The 24,949-nt window shown below is 45.1% G+C and overlaps 1 protein-coding gene across 5 annotated transcripts in view; it reads right to left on the reverse strand.

The window, feature by feature from the left end:
- KIAA0319 (KIAA0319 ortholog) overlaps nt 1–24,949 on the reverse strand; it is a 97,314-nt gene that overhangs the window by 17,767 nt on the left and 54,598 nt on the right. For all 5 annotated transcript variants that reach the window (XR_002098723.1, XM_019523722.1, XM_019523713.1 and 2 more), the window contains 8 exons: nt 23,369–23,501; nt 18,433–18,661; nt 15,961–16,084; nt 13,639–13,771; nt 3,956–4,104; nt 3,030–3,181; nt 2,193–2,331; nt 1,092–1,251 (listed from right to left, as the gene is read on the reverse strand). Coding sequence is in view for 4 of the 5 variants with exons in the window: in XM_019523722.1 (XP_019379267.1) it covers nt 1,092–1,251; nt 2,193–2,331; nt 3,030–3,181; nt 3,956–4,104; nt 13,639–13,771; nt 15,961–16,084; nt 18,433–18,661; nt 23,369–23,501 (1,219 nt within the window). In the remaining variant the exon portion in view is untranslated. The remainder of the gene's footprint in view (nt 1–1,091; nt 1,252–2,192; nt 2,332–3,029; nt 3,182–3,955; nt 4,105–13,638; nt 13,772–15,960; nt 16,085–18,432; nt 18,662–23,368; nt 23,502–24,949) is intronic.

The following is a 24,949-nucleotide window of genomic DNA, read 5'->3' on the forward strand; positions in this document are numbered from 1 at the left end:
GTCTATAAGTGCACAACTTGTAGTGCTTATGAGAAAATTTTAATTTCTGAAGAGTGGGCTATACCTCTGCATTCCTGCAACTCCGCAAAACACTGGCACAGAAAAAGCCATCTTGTAAAGAAAGGTTCTGCTTATAATATTATGGCCAATGTAAGACACACCAGCCAATAACAGTGTTGATCCTTTACTAAGGTATGAGTAGGTTTGGAGGGCCCAGCAGCTTAATTTACCACTTTGGAAGTGAAATTAGTGATGCAGAGTAATATCTTAAACCAAGTATACAAAAATGGCCGATACATTCCAAGTAAGGCAGCAAATCCTCCTAATATAGACACACTTTAGACTGGCAAACAAGTGCTTGGCCAATTTAGCTTATATCAGGTAATATAGGTGATATAACCTACTACCAGACAAAGGGATTTCATACTGATAATTGAATTTCAGTTCAGAAATGTTAAGAAAAATTAGCACCCCCAACAAGGGCAAATTTTTAGCCTAGACCCGATCGTAGTACTTCTTTACAAATATGTACAAGCCCAGTCTCCTTGCACAGAAGTGGAAAACATGGTAGATAGATCTGCAAAAAGCTGATCAGGCAAGGCTGCCCTATCCCAAGAAGCAGTTGCATTGGACTTCCTTGTCTTTTCAGAACATGCAAATTTCAAAGACCCCACTGTTTAACCAGGCTAAGTCTCCCTTTTCCTCCCTCAGTGCCTACACTTTTCATAGGAAGAACCCTTAGTCCAGAACCACTCTTGGACTGCACTACCTGGAAAGGGTAAGATGTGGCTATTAAATTCCCTGCTCTGCCACACACAAGCAGCTGCCAAAGGTGTAAAAATCCAGACAAACAAGCAGGCTTTAACCCAAGCAATACCCCTTTAACAACTATCTAGCTGAGTGACTGTTCAGGGTCCTTCTCTGGCCACTTGAGCCTGGATGCTTATACAGCCTCATGACCACAACTATGCACTTTTGCCATAATTATATTTTTAAAGAATTCTTTATATACTCTTTTGTTTTGGAGTGTCGCAGAAGAGACTGAGCCAGATGTCATGTTCATAGTTCCAAGCATCACACTGTCTTTGTACCTTAAATCTGAATAGGCTTGTATCTTTTGAACTTTGATGTCCGAATCCAAGACATTCAGTAGCACTGCTAGCTGTCTCACAAGAGTGTCCTTTTGTTGTTCAGTCAGCTGGCCAACTCCAACTTGCAATATAAGCTCCACCAGACCATTTTTTTTAGGGTCTGAAAAACCAAAATATATGCTGTCTGTTTGAAGACCTGCAGGTATTTCAGTATTGATCCAAAGGACTACTTAGTTATCTAGTAAATTTGCCTCAAAAATGTAGACTTGGTTACATCTGAAAATACCTTGTAAAGCACTATAGAAGGGCAAACACTACAGGCCTCACAGCAACCTAGTGAGATTATTCTGATTCTTCAAGGAAGAAAACAAGTCACAGAAACTAAACAAATTTCCCACAGAAAGCAAAGAAAATTGGTGACAGACAAAAATAGAATATTAAGATCTATCAAATTCCCACCTCAAGCCTTCCCCACAACACCATCCGTCCCCAAAGAGGATTCTATAAAAAAACACAAGACTAACAGAAGAATGTTTCCAGGCTTTAAATAATGAAATAAAAAAAGAAATGAAGACTTGTTTAAACAAATAAATGTTCCATTTCAGTTCTAAGCACCCGAACAGTAAAATGTGGAGGTTGGACATAAGAATCAGTACACGTGTGACTAAAAGGAGAATGACTAAAGAGGTCATCGTTTGTCTATTTTCTTTATCACAATAGTTTAAAATGCAAAAAAACCACAAGCAAGCAGTATAAATAGTGAAAAAAAAATCCGTTAGACTTGTAGAAATCTTTCAGGGTAAACAAAGCTGACATTTGTAATACAGGCAAGGAAACAATTAAAAAAACCCTACAGGCATGATTCTCCACTGCTATTCACTGGGTGCAGCCATTAATATCTGGGTAAAGTGGCTCAATGCTGGTATCACTGGTGTAAAGCCAGGAATATGATAGTGTTTTATATCCAATTTGAGCATCACCCCCCACAAGGCTGTGGAGAATCAGACCAACAAGTTTTAACTTGACAGGATCTTGCTCACACAACCATCAAAAGAACATGGAATTTCACACTACTTATAGATGACCTTTTAATTATCATACCAGGCCGCACTTCAACAGTAGCGGTGTCAATATCTGAATCTCCTTTAGCATCAGTCACTTTCAAGTGGAAGATATATGTTCCCTCCACAAGATTGGTTAGTTGCAGTACTGGCTTGTGGTCTGAGCCATGAATCACATCCTGCAAAACATGGGAGAAGACGGTTATACTCCTGGGACTAATTTTACCTTAGGCTATGTCAACCTAGGTGGACACTTGTTTTTGCTTTCCCTCCTCTCCTCCCACCTCAGTTTTTGCAAGCACATTACCATCTTTCTGATACTGATGAGCTCAGATCCATACATGCATTCTGGTACCAATGTTGTCATTGTCCATTTGAGGCAGATTATCACTGTGGTCTATGATGCAATGTCTGTATATCACATTTCAAGTTCATGTCAAATTTGTCTGCCATCCTTCCACAGTATTCATTAGCATCTTTGGATTTCAAGAATCTTTTTCTCTTTAGCCATTTGGGTTTCAGATTATTTTTCCCTAGATGTATAAGCTTGTATTTACCCCAGATAAACTACATTTTACAGTTTCGTGACCATATCTCCAGCCTTTCTGTATAGGGTCCTTTGCATCTCGGTCCTTACTGCTGTGGTTCTCCTAACTAAATATACTCAGCAAACATGATTAAAGGGCTAGGGTAAAAAAGACATTTCTGATACTAGATCATTGATAGAGTTAAGTAAGAGCCGATGCAACACCTATTCCTAAGTTAACTCACTGGACACATATGCCAGCATGGAACATTGAAGTCAGCAGGGTTACATAATAGGCAAGGGAGGGCAAAATTTGACTTCAGTTAAAAAAAAGACTTCTATAATACTTACCCCAGCTGCTGGACTCTGGCCATCACGAATCCACAGATATGACATAATCCCTTGGTCATCTGTAGACTTTGAGCCATCCAAAGTAACAGAGTTATTGGGAAGCACCAGGACGTGTTTGCCTCCAGCATGTGCATGAGGAGGAGTACTGTTTTCTTTAAAAAAAAAGAATAACTAGGAGAATATTAGCTTTCAAAGTGCATAAAATACAAATGACACCAGTGCAGATAAGCTCACAGGAGTGTAGCCATATTTTGACCAAACAGCTAAATCTGATTTACCAACAATAAAACTGATTACTACCACCCTCATCTTTACAGAGGTGTGTAGGATAACTGCTCCCAGTGTACTCAGACCAAAATACAGCAATCAATGCTGCAGTTGGTCACCTGCAAACTAGGATGCAATGCACACTGAATTTCGCCCCTCCCCCCCATTCTGGTTCTACAGAATATCAGGAAAATGGCATTATAATTCCCCAAGACTCTCTGGGATTGTGGAGAAGGTGGGAAGGGGGGACACAAAAACATTGTTTCTTTATTTCAATACTGGACAAAAATAAGTAAATCTGTTTACTGTGAGGTTTCATTTGAATATGGTACACTGAGAGTTTAAATTTCCTCAGCATCCCTTTCATTCACAGCAGGGTACCACTAACATCCTGAGAGTAGAATAATATAAAAAACAATCCATGCCAAAATTAACATAATCTTTTTCAGCATACACACACACACGCATGCTCGCACACACAGTTAATTTAAAAGAAACACCACAGTAAGTAAATAAACATACTGCTGTAATACAAGGAAGAATACATATTTATTAAAATAGTAGTCTTATCCTGTAGCTTTTCTTGAGTTTACTTTTGGAATGTAAACAATCACATTAAGTAGCAAGTCACATTATACCTCAGATGTGTCTCAATTTACCTTCCTTAACAGTAACAGAGAGCATAGCTGTGCTGCTTAATCCCTGATGGTCTTTCACTGTCAGCCGGAAGTGATAGGTACCAATCTGTAGTCCAGTCACTGTCGCCACTGCTTTGTCAATGTCTTCCATTTGCAGAGTACTTGGCCCACTGAAACACCATAGCCAGAAAACAATCTTGACTATAGGCCATATTCTATCCTCAGTGTTACTCAGTTATCCTTTCTATTTGCTTGCATAAGGTACTTATAAAACATAGGATCTAAGCACTGCCTGTAAAGGTATTGCACCAAGCATGAATCTGATCCACAGAATTAGTGGTTTCACAGGGAGTTAAACCAAGGAATGTGGAAGAATCCAAGGTCATACATCAAAGTCGGTAAGATAGCAGAAAGTACTATCCACTTCTCTGCTCTAACATTTCAACAGTACTTATGAACATCTACAGTATAGTCAGAAAAGTGTTGTGCAATAACCTAATATGCTGAGAACCAGCAACAAAGTGCCCACTCGGCACATCTACATGTGCAATAAACACAACTAAGTTTAATGCACATTAAGCTAATGTGCATTAAGCGATTTTTGGCAGGTATCTACACATGCAGAGATTTGGGACTAAAGTTAGTATACTTGGCGCTGAAGTTAGTCCCAAGTCCCTTCAGCCCTGCCATGTGCCCCTGCAGCCACCGGCAGGAGCTCCAGCCACATGGCTGCCAGCACTTGGCAGCCATGTTGAAACCAGACCCAGCTGTCAGCACTTGGCAGCCATCTTGGAAGCTCTGATCCCTAGCCAGCCCCTTCCTTACCTAGGAGCCATGAGCCCAATGCAGTGCAACATGCACCAGCTCCCTCCCTGCCTACTGTGCCTCCCCATGCCAGAGCTGCTCCTGGCCCTGCCCATGGTGCCAAGTGCCCTGCTGCTCCAGCCTGGCCCCTACCAGAGATGAATAGTGCCCCTGTGCTGCTACTGGCCATGGTGCTGGCCCTGGGTCTTTGGCCATGTGGTGCAGGGGACAGTGGTGGGGCTGGGCCCAGGCAGATGGCAGCAGGTCTAAGCTGGGAGTGGGCCAGGGGGTCTGGTGGGCAGGAGGCACCCTAGAACCTCCTCCCAGGGCCAGGCAGGGGCCTGCAGTGGGCCAGCAGGCAGGACCAAGGGGCCCTATGAAGCCAGGGGCTGGGCAGAAGGGGACATGTACATGGCTGTCAGGGCCAAGACAGTCTCCATGGCCTGGTGGTTGGCATCCCCCTGCTGATGGAGCTGCTCCAGGCACTCCCGCTCCAGGGCCCCCATGTGAGCTCAATGGTCCCACTGTGCCCAGTCCCACGCCTCCACCTGGGTGGCATCCTCCACCCACCAGGCCTGCTCCCATGCCTCTACCACCACCACCAGCAGCCACTGGAGCAGCAGGGTTCAGTCCCAGTGCACTGCTGGTGCATCCAAACTGCTCCAGCAGCGGGTGGTGGTGACCATAAAGCAGCAACCCCACTGGGGCTGATGGGCTCTCCCCTGCATCCAGATGTTGGCCTTGCAGAGGCAAGAGACAGAAGCCTTTTGTGAGAGTTTGCACCATTTAAGAGATAAGATGCTCTGCATCAGGGGCTGTGCACCGTCCAGCCTCAGATTGGGCATCAGCTGTACACAGGTGTCCTGGAACCATGGTAAGTTGGCCAGGCAGGCCTGGGCCCTTGTGGCAGCCAGCTGAGCCCACCCTCACAGCTGGCTTGCTGTGACCAGGGAGCCAGTAAACAGGGACTGCAAACTGGGGAAGCAGTTTGCAAGCAGTTCACAGGCCAGTTCCAAGGTAGTTGTATAGCCTATTATCATACAATGGTGGGAATCCATCATACCTCGTGGCTTCCCACCTCAGCCCCAGCTGGTGTTCCCTTCCCTGAGGCACCACTGAGGCCTCCATCCAGATGGAACCCATGTTTCAGTCCTCCACCCGGATGGAGCCCCTGGCACCGGGCTGCAGGGGCTGCCTGGCACGGCTGCCAGCTACTGGGAATGGGAGCAAGGTCACCCCCACCTGTGGTGTATGCTTCTTAGTGAGGTCCCTGGAGTCCCAGGTGATGAGCTCCAGGCCCAGGTAGGCAGACTTCATGCCATCAGGGCCCACAAGCAGGAGATTGATGACTACTACAGTCAGGCTCTTCTCCTGAAGAATGAAGAAGAGAAGATAGAGGAGAAGGTGGCCAACAAGATGGCTGGCCGAAAAGACCCATCCAGAGCTACCTGGACGATGGTTGTCTCAGGCTCCAGGACACGCAGAGCTAGGGCTGCCCTTTCCCTGGCATTGCACAACAAGTATGCTCCCCTCACCATGCATGAGGAGGCTCCGATGGAGGCACTGGAGAAGGAGGTGGGTAGTCAGTGAACTGCCACCCCCAAGAGGAGACAGAGTAGTGGTGATGGGTAACTCCCTCCTGCAGGGCACCAAGGGAACATCTGCCATCTACACCCCCTAGCTCATGAGGTCTGCCGCCTCCATGGGACCATTGTGGAGAGGATTCCTGGGCTCATCCAGCCCTCTGACTACTACCCCATGCTCCTCATCCACGTGGGCACAAATGACACAGCCAGGAGTAATCCAGACTGGGTCATAAGTGACTACAGGGCTCTGGGGGCTGGGCTCAAAGGGTTGGGGGCACAGGTAGTCTTTTCCTCTGTGTTCCTGGTTTCAGGCCACAGACCTAGGAGGGAAGAATGCATCAAAAAAGTGAACTGATGATTGGCAGTGGTGCTACCAAGAGGGCTTCAGTTTCTTTGATCACAGTGCACACTTCAGGGAGAGAGGACTCCTGGGATAAGACAGCATCCACCTCACATGGAGGGATAAGTCCTGGTTCTCAGCCAGGATGGTCAACCTTCTAGATAGGGCTTTAAACTAAAATCACCAAGGGACAGGGAAACACTGACTGCAGCATGCCCAGGGACCAGCATACAAGAAAGCTCCAAAGTTGGGGACACTAGAAGATCCACACTTGCAAGAGCTGAGGGAATAGTTCTACCTCAATGTGACAAGAAATCAGGGGTCTCAAATGGAGGATTAAGTGCCCGTACACTAATGCCAGGAGCTTGGGGAACAAGCTGGAGCTAGCCCTCCTACTCTCCAGTGGGCATTGTGATCTAGTAGGGATTACATGGTGGGGCTCCTCACATGATCAGAACACAGCCATAAAGGGCTACACCCTGCACAGAAGGGACCAAGTAGGGAAGAAAGGTGGAGGTGTAGCTCTCTATGTGAATGAGCAGTACACTTCCTTGGAGGCTGATGTCACCTCCAAAGAAAAGCAGCTTGAAACCCTCTGCATCAAACTACTGGGGGCTGCGATGAGAGAGACCTAACTGTAGGTGTATATTACAGACCACCAAACTAGGGGGAGAATCTTGATCTGGAGTTCTCTCAAGAACTGGCAAAGGCCATGTGCACATGGGACATGGTCATCATGGGTGACTTCAGTGACCCAGACATCTCTTGGAAGGAACACTTGGTTAAGTCAGATCAGTCGCATTGCTTCCTCACTTGTATCAAAGAGCTCTACCTGACTCAGGAAGTGCACAGGTCAACCAGAGGTAATGCTTTCCTAGACTTGGTCTTGGCCAAAGGAGAAAATTTGGTGAACAACTTCAAGGGTAGCCTGTGTGACGGCAACCATGAAACCATCACATTCACCGTCCATCACAAGGCAGGCAAATCAGCTAGCAGGGATGAAGTTTTGGATTTCAAAAATGCAAATTTCAACAGGCTCAAGGTAACAGTAGGGGAAGCACTGTGGGACCAGGGACTGAAGGCAAAAGGAGTGTATGAAGAGTGACAGTTCCTCACAGACACAATCCTCGAAGCACAAAAGAAGTACATTCCCATGAAGAGAAAAGGTAGCAGAAGGGCTGGTGAGCCCTCTTAGCTTAATAGGGAAATCATGGTCATCTTGAAAAAGAAGAAAGAGGCATACAAACAATGGAAGCTTGGGACAGCCCCCAAGGAGGACTATACAACCAGATTAGAAAGGCTAAGGCAGTGACTGAATTTAAACTAGCGACAGAAATCAAGCACAATAAGAAGTCCTTCTTTAGGTATGTAGGGAACAGGAGGAAAACAAATGGAAGTGTGGAGCCATTGCTTAACAACTCAGGACAGCTGGTTACCAACATTCAGAAGAAAACTGAACTCCTGAATGACTACTTTGCTTCAGTATTTCACCAGACTAAGTGGAAAATCATACTAGATAAGGTTCAGAATGGGCATGGTGGGAATGTTCCTTTTGTTGACATTCAGCTGATACATGATCAGTTAGAAAAGTTAGACATTTATAAGTCAGCAGGACCAGATGAACTTAGATGCAGGAGTAGAGGTGGATGTTGTTTTCTTGGATTTTAGCAAGGCCTTCAATACGGTATCTCATCCCATTCTCATAAATAAATTAAGAAGCTGTGATGTAGATGTTTACATGGTCCAGTGGGTGGCAAATTGGCTTAGCGGTCACACCCAGAGAGCGGTAGTAGATGGGTCGGTATCGACCTGGAAGGATGTGGGTAGTGGGGTCCCACAGTGTTCAGTCCTTGGACCTGTACTCTTTAATATTTTCATCAGTGACTTGGATGTGGGTGTGAAGTGTACTCTGTCCAAGTTTGTGGACGATACTAAATTGTGGGGTGAAGTACACACTCTGGAGGGTAAGAAATGATTGTAGGCAGACCTGGACAGTTTAGAAAAGTGGGCTGTACACAATAGGATGCAGTACAACATGGACAAGTGCAGAGTGCTGCACCTAGGGCGCAAAAATATCCAGCACACCTACTGGCTGGGAAGTGACCCTCTCAGCAGCACAGAAGCAGAAAGGGATCTCAGAGTCATAGTGGACTCCAATATGAACATGAGTCATCAGCGTGACGAAATCATCAGCAAAGCTAACCGCACTTTATCATGCATCAGCAGATGCATGGCAAATAGGACCAAGGAAGTGATACTTCTCTTCTATGTGGCATTAGTCAGACCACAGTTGGAGTACTGCATCCAGTTTTGGGTGCCATACTTCAAGAAGGATGTTGATAGACTCAAGAAGATCCAAAGGAGAGCCACTCGTATGGTCAGGGGCTTACAGGACAAGCCCTATGAGGAGAGACCGAGGGACCTGGACCTCTTCAGCCTCCACAAGAGAAGGCTGAGAGGTGATCTTGTGGCTGCCTACAAATTCATTAGGGAGATGCAGCAAGGGATTGGAGATGCTCCGTTCACCAGGGCGCCTCTTGGGGTAACAAGAAAGAATGGTCACAAACTGACTGAGAGCAGATTTAGGCTAGATATCAGGAAAAACTTCTTCACAGTAAGGGTGGCCAAAATTTGGAATGGGCTTCCAAGGGAGGCGGTGCTCTCCCCTACCTTGGGGGTCTTTAAGAGAAGGCTGGATAGGCATCTGGCTGGGGTCATCTGACCCCAGCACTCTTTCCTGCCTAGGCAGGGGGGTTGACCTCGATGATCTGTTGAGGTCCCTTCCAACCACAGCATCTATGAATATATGAAAACTTCATCCGAGAGTGCTGAAGGAGCTGGCTGAAGTCAACATGGGACCTCTGGCAAAACTCTTCCAAAACTCATGGCACTTGGGGGAGGGTCCCTGAAGACTGGAAGAAACCAACGTTGTGCCCATCTTCAAGAAGGGGAGGAAGGAAGACCCGGGCAACTATAGGCCAATTAGCTTAACTTCTATCCCAGGGAAAAGCCTGGAAAAATTCATCAAGGAGTCTATGTGCAGTATACTTGTAGAAGGTTGGATTGTGAATGACAGCCAACATGGCTTTGTTGCGGGCAGGTCTTATCTTACCAATCTCATCTCCTATGACCAGGTAACTCGCCACCTGGATAAGAGAGGAAGTTGACGCTGTATACCTGGACTTCTAAAAGGCCTTTGATCTGGTACCCCATGATGTTCTCATGGGAAAAATGGAGGATTGTGGGCTTAACTGCTCAACAGTTAGGTGGGTAGGAAGATGGCTGTGGGGTAGGACCCAGAAAGTTCTAATGAATGGATCTGTTTTGTCCTGGCAAGAAGTAGCCAGTGATGTCCCTCAGGGGTCTGTGCTTGGTCTGGTGCTTTTCAACATCTTTATCAATGATTTAGACGTGTGGGTGAAAAGCTCACTGGCCAAATCCATGGACAACACCAAGTTATGGGGAGCGTGGTCACGCTTGAGGATAGGCTGCAGATACAGACAGACCTAGACACACTGGCAGGTTGGGTGGATCAGAACCAGATGAAGTTCAACACTGAGAAGTGTAAAGTGTTCCATCTGGGGGTCAACAATCCCCAACTTACTTACAGGCTCAGTGACGCCAAACCGACTAGCACCACGACTGAAAGGAACCTAGGGGTAACAACAGACCATAGTATGAACATGAGCCATCAGTGCAATGCTGTAGCCAGGAGGCCAAACAAAACTCTAGCATGCATCAACTGATGCATCGCCAGCAAAACCAAGGAAGTAATTCTTCTGCTTTACTCAGCATTGGTGAGACCACAGCTGGAGTATTGCATCCAGTTCTGGATGCCGCACTTTAACAAAGACATGGAAAAGCTTGAGAGAGTCCAGAGAAGAGCCACCTGTATGATCACAGACTTGCAAGGAAAGCCATACAAGGAAAGGCTAAGGGACTTGGGTCTCTTCAGCCTAAAAGAGAGAAGACTGAGAGGGGACTTTGTAGCAGCTTACCACTATATATCAGGGGAATACATCAAGGGCTCAGCAAACAACTGTTCACCAGGGCACCCTTGGGGAAAACCAAGAGTAATAGCTACAAACTCCTGGAAGACCATTTCAGGCTTAACACTAGGAAAATTTTCTTTACAGTTACTGTCCGGACTCTGGAATAAACTCCCTCCAGAGATGGTGCAATCACCTGCCTTGGAAATCTTCAAGAGCAGACTGGATGGTCACTTTGCTGGGGTCACCTAAGGGTCTGGGGCTGCTCCAAGTGTAAGGCAGCTACTGGGCAAGGCTCCCCAAGCTGCCAGTGAATGCAGCAGCCATGGAGAAGGATGGGGCGGGGTGCTAAAGGCCCAAGATCCCCATCTCTGGTGTCGTTTCACCAAAGGCATCAGGGAGAGGCAAGGGCTCAGCCAGACTGCCTGTGCTGGTAGCACTTGCAGGGTGAGGCCTGTCTTCTGGGGCACCCAAATGTGAGTCAACTGCTGCATAAAGGGCACCAACTTTTGAGCATGACTGGACTGATGATTGAAGTCAACCATGGCCATCAACTCTGCCTGCAAGACCTTGACCTTTATGCAGCACTGCCACGCTGACCGAGTGCCCTCGCTCCCACATCCCACCAAATGGGGCCTCATAAATCTAGGCATTCAAGTGCCTGCCCCATGCACACTGCCTCTGTACATGCGCATAGCCCCAGAGCACCACAAGGTCATCCACCTCCTCCCAGGTCCATTTGGGAGCCCTGACAGTTAGCAGGGGTGTGCACATGCAGGCAGGGCTGGGGTGACATGGTTGTACAGCGCCAGTTCTCTGGACCTCTGTGTGGCTGTCCCTGTGTAGCTGGCCCTGGACAGCTGCCAGCAGTGCTCAGCACAGGGCCACAGCCAGGGACTGGGAGCTGCATGGCAGAGGCACTTTATCACAGGATCTGCAAGCACAGGAGACAGCAGGGGGTGAGCAGCAACAGGGAGCAGATGCTGGTCCTGCTGCCAGAGACAGCCAGGCAGCAGCCCTGGGGCCATCTCAGAGCTGCGCAAGGGGTGCAGCAAGCTGCAGCCCTTTGTAACTTTCCCCTGTGGCCAAGTAGCAGCTCTGGAGCAGGACAGGCCAGGCAGAGGCAGCCTGTGGCCTGTCCAGGGGGGCACATGGGTCCTGCTGGGCTCCTGCACAGAACAGCAGCCCTGGGGGGGGGGAGGAGAGACGGCCAACCAGGAGCCCTGGGACTAGGCTCAGGCCAGCTCCCTAGTGGCTGGGCAGACCCGGCACTAAAGTTAGTGCCAGGTAGCATCTACACGTGTGTCAATGCGCTTTAACTAATCATACCTAAATTTGCACCTGCATTTTTCGGTGTCATATTTAGATGTGATTAACCCAAATTCAACATTTTTAATGCGCGTTATAAGCATGCATGTGTAGACATGCGCACTTAATGCACATTAAATTCAGCTAATACATATTAGCGTGTCTCATGTAGACATGCCCACTGAGTCATAAGAGTGAAAACTGCAAGGGTTAGTATCTGGTCCTTTTTATTAAGAAACTACTTGTTTTGTATGTACTTGTTTCACGGAGAAGTCTAGTTCTAGAAGCTGACAGGGAAGCTGTATATTACCATATTTATCTGAATCAAAGATGACCTCAAACTTAAAATGACCCCCCAATAATTAGATTCTAGACACACAAAATTATAAATTTGTTATGATTATCCATGTCTAGAATCTAATTATTTGGGAATCATCTTAAATTTGTCCCTTTCATTACCGTGATGGGGAAAGTAGTGGCAGAGCAGCAGACTATAGGGAGGCGAGTTGCTGGGAGTGGAGAAGGTCAGTGTTCTGACCTCCACCCCCTGCCCTACCTGCCTCTCCCAGCCTGTGCCTGTTTCGGCCACCTCACCACCTGCCCCCATCACTTGCACCCCCACCTGCTCACACTTTCCACTGCTGTCCTCAGCTGATCTGGGCAAAGGAAAGCCCCAGAGATTCTCCTGACCTGCCCCTGCCCCATGCTGCTGGGAGCAGTTGTACAGGGAAGCCATCTTTACTGGGGACAGCAGTGGCAGTGAGCACTTCCCTCCTTCCAGCATTTTCTCCCAAACAGCAGGGGAAACTGGGAATTGGGGGAAGCCAGGAAGGGAGAAGGCACTGAAAGAAGGAACCTGTGTGCTGCTGCCCCTAGCCAACTTGGGATTCCTGCAAAGCTTCTAGCTGCAGCACATGGCAGGAGCAAGCCAGGAGCAGTTCTGGGGCTTCCCTAAGCCAGACAGACTTTCTCCCCACAGCTTCTTGCTGGAGTTGTCCCATATTTGATTCTAAGACAAGGCTGTGTTTTCCCTGTGTTGAATGGGGCCGGGGGTGGGGAGAGAACATATCTTGGAATTTAGGAGATACACTAGCTGTGTTAGCTTTTCAATGGGAGACTTGTGAGTTTTTGCCATTTTCTTACAATCCTTCCTTATGGTAATTTGCCTTTACATGACTCATTACAAGATGTGGGCTGAAATCTCACAGGCTTTCAAAGCTGAATCTAAAAATTCCTACAGACCACAACAGACCCACTGAAAATCAGGCTTAATAGAATGGCTCATGGATACAACAGTACAGTATGGCATCCAGGAAATCCAACACTTTCATTCTCAAATTTCACTTGGATGGGAAGGGAAAACTCACTATCAGAACCATGTGGCCATGTACAAAAAACAATGTTCTACAGGTGCATGAAATTACTCAGATTTGTAATTACTCAGAAAGGCCTCCAGTCACCATTGTGGGTGGATTAACTTGCTTTATTTAAATACTTTTCACACCCCCCACTCTGTTTGCATCACATTCATAAATGACGTCCATGCCATTCTCCACCAGAGGAGCAGGAATTCTAAAATGATTCTCATTCTTGCATTGTCCTTACATTTAAAGCTGCAAGAACAACAAACAAGCAATTGTTCTAATCCCATTTTCACTGACTGCCTTCTCCACATACCTAACATTTTCCCAGTGATAGAAGATAATGCCTTGGTCATCACTGCTTTTGCTTCCATCCAACGTTGTGCCTTCTACCGGAAATGTCAATTCCTTATCTGGACCAACTACAGCTATTGGAGGACTATTATTTTCTGCAAAAACAACATTTAATACATTGTATTTTTTTCTTCAGCAATCAGTAGTGAGGATTATCAGTCACTGGGACATTTTTTAATGAAAAACAGAATTTTTAATGAAAACAGAACTTAATGACCAGCTGCTCATAGTTCTTCAAATGATGCTGAAAGCATGAATCACCAAGCAGAATTTGGGGCATCAGGATGGGAATAGGTACTTCTGCAGAAACAGGCAAGCAAGCCAGGTTCTCTTGCACTAATATGGATGGATACATAGAGTGGGGTGTACAGCAGTGATTCTGGGGTGCTGCAAGATCCTTTTAAGGCTACCACACAATGCTACAGAATATTAGCACCTACATTTGATTCACAAGATAAACCCAGGAGGCATGTTCCCACAAGCATGCGTGTGTGCTTTGCAGTGCCTCAAAGCTGTTTGAGGTGCCACAAACTACATGTGCCACATGTGCACCCTTGTGCCGCACTGCTAACTTGCAGCACAGTGGTTTTTTGTTGTTGGTTTTTTTAAAACAAACACTGGAGATCCTGGTGTCAAAAACAAAAAACAAAAAAACACGCTGCTAAAAAAAAAGTAGCATGGCACACATGGCAGCAGCATGTGTCACTAGAAACCAGAACCTGGCTGGCCAGAGCCACACTTTTGGCTGCCAATCAGGCTCCAAGTGGCTGGCTCAGTGCCCATGCTGCCCTCAGGTAAGGCTGCTGCGGCCAGCACAAGTGTGTGGTGCTGCTATTTGTCCCATAGGAAATACACGCCCCTGCATATGTGCGCTCACGGGGATGCACCCAGAGATTTCAAATAAGGATCTAGTGCATCAAAAACCATTCTGTTCTGTCATGGTCTTCCTGAGTTCTTTGCAACAGAAGTATTGCTCTATTATTTTTCCATAGTCAAGAAATGTGTAAAAACTAAGAGCTGGCATATTATGAGAGGTGCCTGTAGTCTAAATAAGGTGAGAATCACTGATGCAGGAAGATCTGCCTCACATAAGTTTATTTTTCACCATTGCGTTTCATGTCACAGTCACACTTCCAAGAGCTTTTGCAGCACACAGACTGGTCATTTAAAACTGTTCTGCCACACAAATGTTGGGTTTGTTCGGTTTTTTGTTTGTTTTTTCTAACTTCAGTGTATTCCATTGACTTCCACCAGGATGAATGTGGTCTTTTGTCTTAAAAGGAGGAACCTTGACTCAGATCCTTAACTAGTGTCAACTGGTATAACTCCACTGAAGTCAATGGAGTTGTGCCAATTTAAATACAGCTGAAGATTTAGTAAGGCAATGTCTTCTCTATTATTCTACTTTCTCTATCCTTGTTCTGACAGCAAGGTCAAGGTCATCGTGTGACCATGTTCCAGAATTCTTATTTGCCCTTGGACCAGATTTAATTAGCATAATATATATAATGCCACACTGTCACCGCCTTCAAAGGCATAGAGACTGGCTGTGTTTGTCATTTGTGTTCTTTATTTCTGTAGTACACATCTAGAATTAAGCTTCATTGCACACAATGCAAAGCATGGCATAGGACCATGCACTCAGAGCCAAAGGAAAGAAAGCTTACCCTATTTACCTTGCTGGACACAGCACTGCCAGTATTAATAAGTTTTTTTCATATGGACAGAGCACAATGCTACCAAGAGAATCAAAAAACAGAAAAGACACTATGCAAAGGCAATCAGCCTGAAAATCTGAGGAGATCTAGTGTAGCTGGGATGCCCTTTGATCTTCAGAAAGTTTGAAAAGCAAAGGTCTTTGAAAACTAATAATGCAATTTATTTATCTGTTTGGCAATCTTAGGCTGTGGTCCTAGAATACAAATTACTAAAGAATCCTGGAAGATGAATGAATGGCAAAGCAAGAAGAAATTGAAGTTAATTAAGTCCCAATTTATGTGCTAGATTATATCAATATGCAGGCCATGCAGGAGCTTCAGCACAACACAGTTTATAATGTAAGTTACAACAGATCTTCACAAAAGCTGGTTAGTAGAAGCATTCACCACATAGATCTGTGTTTCATTTTGTAATTCCCCTTTAAAGAAAAAGCCCTTGATATGGCAACTGCTGGGTGCTCTGCCTGCCAACCAGAGGATTCAAGGGCAAGACATTCAAGAGCTGCTGTAATTATCCTAATTTCAGTTTATCACTGAGGAAGTCAGACCTTTTACAGGCTACTTACCAGGCTGTACAATCACTGTGACCTCAGCAGTGGACCGTTGTTTAACCGAGTCTGTAACTGTCAGCTGAAATGTATAATCTCCTTCCTGCATTGCAGATAACTGAAGGAATGGAGTTCGCACTCCCTACACAGCAAGAGTGGGGAAGAAGGGTAAGAAAGAGAATGCTAGGAGATGAAGCTAGGTTACAAACACATACAAGATGGGCTGCATACCACAACTTGGCAGAGTAACCAATTTACAGTTTAAATTCAAAGATACTGTCTGAGCAAATGGCTCATGTTGGTTTAAAGGAAAAGAATACATTTAAAACCCAATGCCCAGGCACATTTAGTATACAGCTCCCTACCTCTCTTATACTAAGAGCCAACAATATTTCACCTGCAATCAGTAAACCTTCATTTCTTATTTTAGTATAATTGCTGCATTATGCTGAACAACAACCCATAATGTCTTGTGAAGCAAGAAATGTTTACATTCATTACTAACAGATGAAATTATGATCCGCTTTACTAAAACTTGCAACACTTCCTTGCAGATGAGTCTTTTTAAACACTGAAAGTTTATTTCAGTGTTATACTCGTGTGTAAAAAGAACAATTTTTATCAATTAAAATGTCATTAAATGCAAAGATAGACGAGACTGTACTTGCTTCTCACAAATGTGTACGGGATTTATATTCTTATATAAGAACAACAACATTCTACTGTTAATTATGCATTTTATCTCCTACTGAAAATCTCAAAAAAGAAACATTTTAAAATATACATAAAGACCAAAATCCTGGTCCTACTCATGTTCATAGATGGTTTGTCATTGATTGCAGAGGGATCGTGATTTAGTCCTAGAAGAAAATGTTCTTCAAATGTTCTACTAGAGCTCATTCCACACATTTATAGAAGTTACTTGATATTTAAATGTAAATGTGTAAGAGGGCACATTACTGCTTACTTATGGGTCGTCATGTTAACAAGTTGTCATTTGTGGCATCATAATACCTATTGATTGTGTTACACCATAATGTCCTTCTATGTCTTTAAATAAACGTTAATGAAAACTATAAATATAACTTATATTATTAATTATTCACCAGAGCTAACTTTTAATTCAAGCAACTGTCATTGGTCAAAGCTGCAGTCCTGATATCCTCAGCTTTATAGCAATGAAAATTATTCCCCAGTCTCAAAAATAATCTGTAAAATGCCTTCACATTTCAGTATTCAATATGTGATTAGCCCTTTGGGCATCTTAGATCAGTGACCCATTCATGCAAGGGAGTCGCTTTGGACTGAAGTAACACTCTGAGCTAAAGCTGAAGTGTGTAAAGAAAGAAGGAGAAAAAGTATAGGAATACATTATATTGATATAAGCATAAGAGAGTCAACTGCACTAGGAGATTGCACTAATGTAACTATAGTGCCTTAGAAATCACTATAGACATAATTATGCAAAAATTGTCTGTAGGAAATCCCTAAAACTTCCACCTTTAACATACAAGTTCCCTCTGGAGCCTACTAAAATGGCTTCTGTGGTTCAGGTGACCAGGGATTAACTATGGGCCCTGCAGAGAACCAAGAATTATGGATAGGTTATACAAAATCAGGTTCTTAACTTTGAAGAAAAAAAGAAACAGACAACCATGGCCAAAAAAAAAAAAGCAAACTGGCCTAACTTTAACATAACAAAAATGTTACTGAATATGAAGGACATTAGAGCGAAGCCTCACAGAAGCTGGTAAGTATGATGCCCACCTTTCATTCAAGATAAATAGAAGAAGCACTATTGTTCCTTTCTGAAAGAAAGGTATAACCGCCAATGTAAAGGAAACATAAGGTATGTGGTTGAGAGGTTTTGTCCACTATAAAGGCAAGGGGCTGGATATTGTTTGCTACTGCTGTATATACATGTGGCAGATGAAGACTGCAAGAGAAATACTAATAACATGGAGCTGAGGGACAGGCAGAAGAGAGCTTTTCTGGATAGAGTGCTGCCAGGAAAAAGGCTTGCAACAGAAAGCAGGGAAAGTCCACCTGTTGTTGGATTCCTTCTGTGCTCAAGGAAGCAGGACTCTGTCCATTCCTTGTAAGCAAACAAGATCTTAAAAAATAAACACACAAACTCCTGACTCCAGCCTCAATTTCTCTTCCTAGCACAGGCAACAAGACACTGAACACTGGCTAAATGCTGAGGTCAAAAGGAATAAAACTGGAACCTACTTTTGTGACTCCAGTTTCCAGGGACAGAAATTGTAAGCTAGTCTTCCTGTTGAACTCAGTAGAAAATCACATCATAAGTGATCGCAGAAATCAAATATGGGCGAAAAGGAAATGAAATTTAAAGAGAGTACTGAAGGCATCACATGAAATCAAAAGGGTAACAGTAATCTCTACATAACTGCTGGTGTATGTGGTGGTAATTTCTACACATTTATTCCCTCAACTAGCAATAGACGATCAAACAAGAAGTAAGCTTACCTGCATTGCTACAACCTTGCCTTTACTTTTGGGACTAAGTGTCCACTCGTAGCTGACAATTTCATGATCATCATTGCTCTGGTTTCCATTTAGTGTGATGAAATTTTGAGGCAAAGTTATTGCCTGATTCGGTCCCGCATTGGCAATGGGTGGGTAATCCACTGGCTTGTTGACCATCAGTAATGCAATAGTAGAGTTAGCTGCTCCATCTGAATCAATTACAGTTAGCCTACAGCAGAGAAGGGTATCCATTAATCTGGATCTAAACAAAGAATAAAGTTCTCCTGTGTGCTTCTCTTGGTAACTGGACATGAAAAAAACCCAAACACCTAAAAAGGCAAGGGAACCCTTTCCTGATAACCCTGAATCAGAGTATTACCACATGCTGAAAAGGAATAAGAGGTGCCTGACTGCAGGTGTTAGTAGGGAAGAGGAAGAGAAAATTATTTTTCAAATATTGCATTACATTACACTACAAATGCATTTGTAGTTTGAAATGCGCATATTTAGGATGACAAGAGAAATTCCGTTCCCACTGAGGTCAATGGCAAATTGCCAATGAGTTCAACAGAGCTAAGATTTCACTCCAACATCCCAAATTCCTAACAAAACTTACCCAGTAAAACCCCAACCATATAACTGACCGGCTGCAGTGGACTAACTCCTGTTAATAACTAAATAAAAACATTGAGAAGCATAAAAAATTATTTCTAATACAAGCCAAAGCAAATGAACAGCAATGTATGTTCGGAGTTGCTTGGATTTTTTTTTCCTTAATGAAACACTGAATTGATTTTACCAGGGCTTAACATCATCCCAAATCTGTGTGGATGATGGCACTGGAAGCCAAGTCACAAAACCAAAACCATGCAGTGTTCCATTATATCATTGCTTTAAAAAAAAAATCACAGAATTGAAAAACAGTTAATGGTGAGATAAGTATTACTACACATAAAGGACATCTGAGGTAGGGCATTTATACAATGCTTCTCACTGTGACATCTGAAAATACCCTTAGCTCAGTTTTATTGCAACTAATATACCAAACTGAGCATGAGGTAGGAGCCCATTTTGAGTGCCCACTAATTTTAGCAATAAGGGAAGGATACTTTTGCAATAAATGCAAAGAACTGAAGGATTCTATTCTTTATTCTGATGTGGTTTATTTTTGTGACCTGAGGCCCTAGACAAATGTAACATTTGAAATGCTCCAAATGCCTTTGAAGCACTCCAAAAAAACCAAAACGTACAGACATTCACAACCAGAGAAACGTAAGAATTGCTATACTGAGTTAGACCAATGAGCCATCTAGCCTAGTATTCTGACAGTAGCAGCAGTGGATGCTTTCAGAGAGCATTGAACCAGGTATTTCTAGCACAGGGGTGGGCAAAATACAACCCATGGGTCGGATTTGGCCTGCCAGGTAACCAGATCTAGCCCCCAGCTGCCCCCTGCAGACCTCTACACGCGGTCATGCCCTGCCTGTTCATGCCAAGGCAGCCTATACCAGGCCCTTGCTAGCCCAGGCCCCAGCCAGGGTGCAGCTTCTGGTGGGGCTGTTCCTGGTTCTGTACCTCCTACCTCCAGCAGCAGCTCCTGCTTCTGATCTTGCCTCTGCTGCACCCAGTGAGCAGTTTCAGCCAGGCAGCTCCTACCCCAGCTCACAGGGCTCTGGCTTCAGCTCCTGGATGCCTTTCACTGAAAGGAAGTCACCTGGGATCTGAAGCCAGAGCCCCATGTGCCTGCCAGGATCAGCACAGCATGGTACAGCAGGAGTCAGAGGAGGAGCTGCTGCTGGAGGTGGGGGGCACACAGCAGCACTCAGCTGGCTGCAGCCACTCTGGGAACAGCCTGCAGGAAGCTGCTCCTGCTGCACCAAGCCATGTTGACCACGCCATTTCAGGAGGGTGGGCAAGTAGCTTCAGCTGAGTGGCTCCTGCCCCAGCACCAGGGCTCTGCCTTCAGCTCCAGGCTGCCTTCCCACTAGCTGGAGCCAGAGCCTCCTTCCCAGGGCAAGAACAGGAGCAGTTTTCAGCAGCTGTTCCCAGTGTGTCTGCAGCTGGCTGGATGCTGCTCTGCGTCTCCCACCTCCAGCAGCAGCTCTTCCTCTCACTCTTGCCACACCTCACCACACTGCTCCTGGCAGGCATGTGGGGCTTCAGCTCCACATCCCAGAACTGGAGGTGGAGGGCACAGAGCAGCACTCAGACAGGCTGTGGGCACTGGTAGGAGCACAGAACAGGCTGCCACGATGCAAGCGGGCAGGGTTCAACCCCATGTGGAGTGCCACAGGGGTAGCGCAGACCACACTGCCTGGGGGAGCTCTGGTGCATATGCCCCTTGCCCCCCAGCCCCCACCACAGCAGGATCCCAGGATCTAGTGTCCAGGCAGCCTCCCCTCCACACACATACACACAACCCTCCCATACCTAAAGGGCAGGGTCACGTGATCCCGGCCTCACCCTCCCACTCCTGAGCACTACTCCCCACCTATGCACAGCCCCACAGGGAGTTTTGGCAAGTTGTTGTGGGGGCAGGGGGCAGTGATGCCATCTTGGCCTGTGACAGCTGTTCAAAACTCCCTATGTGGCCCTCAGGCCCCAATAACTGCCTGCCCCTGGTCCAAAGTAATCTATCCCCTATTTATTACCCTCCCTGGCATCTCCAACCGTTCATCTGGAGCAGTGGTTCTCAACCATTTTAGGATCAATGCACCCATCCATAACTTTTGTGAATTGAGCTGCATCCTATTTCAACAGCTGATTTATTACAGTGCTGACCTTGCAGAAGCCAGGCAGTGGGGGTGGGGGAATAGCCAGGTAAGGAAAGCCTGAGCATGTCCCTATCTGCTTGTCTCCTCCCACGTGGAGCCTGAGCCTTCCTTTATTTGCTTATCTCCTCACACTTCCAGCAGCACTCTTCAAAGGATCTCACAGCACCCCAGGGCCTGGCACCCTGGTTGAGAATTACTGGTTTACAGATGTCCGAGGAAGCATCTCCAACTGTTGTAATAGCTATTAAACAGATTTATTGTCTATGAATTTGTCCAGTCCATTTTTAAACCTGGCTACACTATCTGCCTCTACAACCTCCTGTAGACATGAGCTCCACAACTTAACCACATGCATGTAAAAAAGTACTTTCTCTTGTTAGTTTTCACTCTGTTTCCCACTGATTTCAGTGGATGTCCCCTAGTTCTAATATTCTGGGATTAGAGTTCCCTGTTCACTTTGAGCACTTCAAAAATGATCCTAAAAAACTGAGGAACCTCTTGGAAGCACTTCTTGGACCATCTGTGCACTATATTTAATGTACTTTATTTATGCTGCTCAGTGCCCCAGCATTCCATAGTGCTCTACTTTCCCTCCTCCCTGGCCCCACAGGATAGACAGCCAAAGAGTACTCTCCTGTGAGCTCAGCTGTCCATAGCAATCTCCAGAGCTCAAGTGTCATGCACATAATCTTTTTTTCCAGTCCCAGGGTCTCGTATTTCCAGAGTATTTTAGTTCTGGTTTGTGGGGGGCGGGGCCAGGAGCATGCCACTGTCCTCAGCAATCTCTGGTACCTGGGACTGGAGAGAACATTCATTGAACGACTCTCCACCTCTGGAACCATAAAACTGCACAAAAGAGCACTCATTGGCCATCTACCCAGCTCCTCCTCAAGCCACGTGAGGGAGTGGAGCAACAGGAATAAACAACCCCTGGCTGTCATGTCTGTGAGCACACTGCTTCATGCCATCAGTGATTTTGAATCAGTCCAGCGGGTTGCAAGTTGCAACAAGGGGCTGCACACCTGTCCACAGCCTGAAAGCATTTCAAATTTGCAGCACTCCAACCTCAAGAAGAATTTGAAGTGCTTCAAATTCATGCATGCCCGTGGCCTTAGACAGGTCACTTTAAGACCACATGTGGATTTCTTGGAAACTTAATTCATTTCTAATTGGAGAGCATTTTGAGTTCTTTTGCTTAGCATGTATTCTAGTAGCATGATGATCATCAGTCTGGACAACAGGTCAATTTCCACCGCTGCCACCAGTGTAAATATGAAGTACCACCAGCAAAATCAAATATTTACACCTGTATTACTGAGAACAGAATTTGGACCTATATTTAAATGGGTACTGTATTGGCACATAAAGCTTGCACAAAGCATCACTTTGTTTGTAGGTACATGCAAGTTCTCTATAGATTCCAAATCCTTGATGATATGTTGATGCACAATCTGTTGTTTGAATTGATTTTATGAATCTGTAGGCAAACTGCCAATTGAAGTCAGTGGTTCTTCTGCCTACGAAAGGATAAGATCCTAAGCTAAACTCTCCAGAAAATGGAAAATCTATCATAATGAATACCCAACATTATAACAGCATTTTTTTCTGCTGCCTGTATAGACATCTGGAATGGTTCCAGCTTTAGCAGGCCAGAATGGAAGATGAATGGTAACAATGAAAAGGCTTTTATTGAAGAAGTTAATGATTCTTGAAGAACTGACATACCAGACTGCTTTGCAATGATCACTCTTCCAATCCTGTTCTGTCTACAGTTCCTCCTAAAGCAGAATTGTCTACATAGAGTTACTGAGGGGCACTTGCCAAATTGCAGGTCAAAAAATCTTGAAAAAAAAAAAGGAGTTCTCTCCTTAGCTATAAACATAACATATCTTTGTGGAGTTTTCTGCTGTGTCATTCTGTATAACAGTATGCTGCAAGGCAGGCATGATGCAACACATCCATCCTGTGAAATCAGTTTAAATGTTTCTAAATTAACCTCTTTGTAAGGCTTTTCCACCAAACTATGGGAAGGAAAATAATTTGTAGAAGATAGACACAACCCTCCAAGGAGTCAAATATGATCATACAGTAGAAAGCAATAAGCTTCTAACAGAAATCAGGATGTGCACATTGTGGGGGTGGAAGGGAAGCAATTCACTTACCTGAAAGTGTAGTTGCCAGGAACAAGGTTAGACAAGTGTAGAACAGGTACGTCAGCAGATGCTTTCTGTTCCCGCAATGGACCTTTAATTTCCTCCCAGTGATAACTCACAATCTTAGTATCATCTCTGCTTTCTATATTTGGTAAAGAAAAATACCAGTATCATGAATTAACAGTAGTAATATAAAAGACACATAATACTCAGTGTTTAATTAGTTTTCTATATTTATCTTTTCAAACATGTTTGCGCACATATAAAAATATACAAAGTCATCTCTTTACTAGCAGTTATCAAGCCACAGAATCTGAGTAAGATACTTAAAGTAAGATATAAATGTGCCTGTGTGTGTTAAAAGTTGACTTTTTTTAAAAAATGGCAACATATCTATTCAAATAGCATCTATTTAAAATACAGAAGGATGTGTATGTAGCTTGCTTATTCAGTTTAAAAAAATCCATCCAGGGACATAAAATGCCTCTGAAATCCCAAAGAGACTATGAGTAATCTCACTCCATTTCTCAAGGCAGTTGTATATTTATTTCTCAACTTTACCAAACAGGAATGCATTGCATAATTTTAGGATGTTTGCATAGTTCCATTAGCTTTTTTGAGTTCAGTGGGTCTACTTCTGTACATAGATTCATAGAATCGGAAGGGACCTCAGGGGGCCATCTAATCCGAACCCCTGCCCCTGGCAGGCAAGAAAAGAAACACCAACCCTGGGGTCATGTGATCCCAGTCAGGTGCCTGTCCAGTCTCTTCTTGAAGACCCCCAAGGATGGGGCGAGCACCACCTCTCTTGGGAGCCCATTCCAGATTCTGGCAACCCTAACCGTGAAGAACTTTTTCCTAATGTCCAGCCTGAACCTTCTCTCTAGTAGCTTATGGCCATTCTTCCTTGTTGATCCGGGGGATGCCCTGGTGAACAGATCATTGCCTACTTCATGTTGCTCTTCCCTTATCAATTTGTATGCCACCACAAGGTCCCCTCTCAGCCTTCTCTTGGAGAAGCTGAAGAGGTTAAGGTCCCTTAGCCTTTCCTCGTAGGGCCTTCCCTGCAGGCCTCCAGTCAGGCGAGTGGCTCTTCTTTGGACCCTCTCCAGGTTGTCCACAATCCGCTTGAACTGCAGCATCCAGAACTGGACACAATACTCCAGCTGCAGTCTGACTAGTGCCGCATAGAGGGGGAGAATCACTTCCTTGGACCTGTTTGTGAAGCACCATACAGCTAAGTATGTTAAACATGTGCACAACCAGGGCTCAAAAGAACGAAGAGATTGTGTGAGAATGAGCAAAAATATTCAGCACAGGTCCAATGCAGGACAAAGAAAGTCTTCAGAAAGCTTTTACCCTCCCTGAAGCTGTGAACAGAAGGAGCAGCCAGAAGAGTGGTTGTGCAAGAGGAATCAGCACCCCCAGTAGGACATGGAGAGATTCCTATGCAGGCTCTATGTATACACCAGGGGTGCTCAACCCCCACGCTGAGGGCCAGATCCAGCTCCTGGAGCCACGTAATGTGGCCCACAGGGCTTCCCATGGATCCCGTGGGGAGCCCTGTGAGCTATAGCCCTGAATGCTAGG

Source organism: Gavialis gangeticus, unplaced genomic scaffold (assembly GCF_001723915.1).
Source record: "Gavialis gangeticus isolate Ggan-Ray unplaced genomic scaffold, GavGan_comp1, whole genome shotgun sequence".
NCBI classification, from domain to species: Eukaryota; Metazoa; Chordata; order Crocodylia; family Gavialidae; genus Gavialis; species Gavialis gangeticus.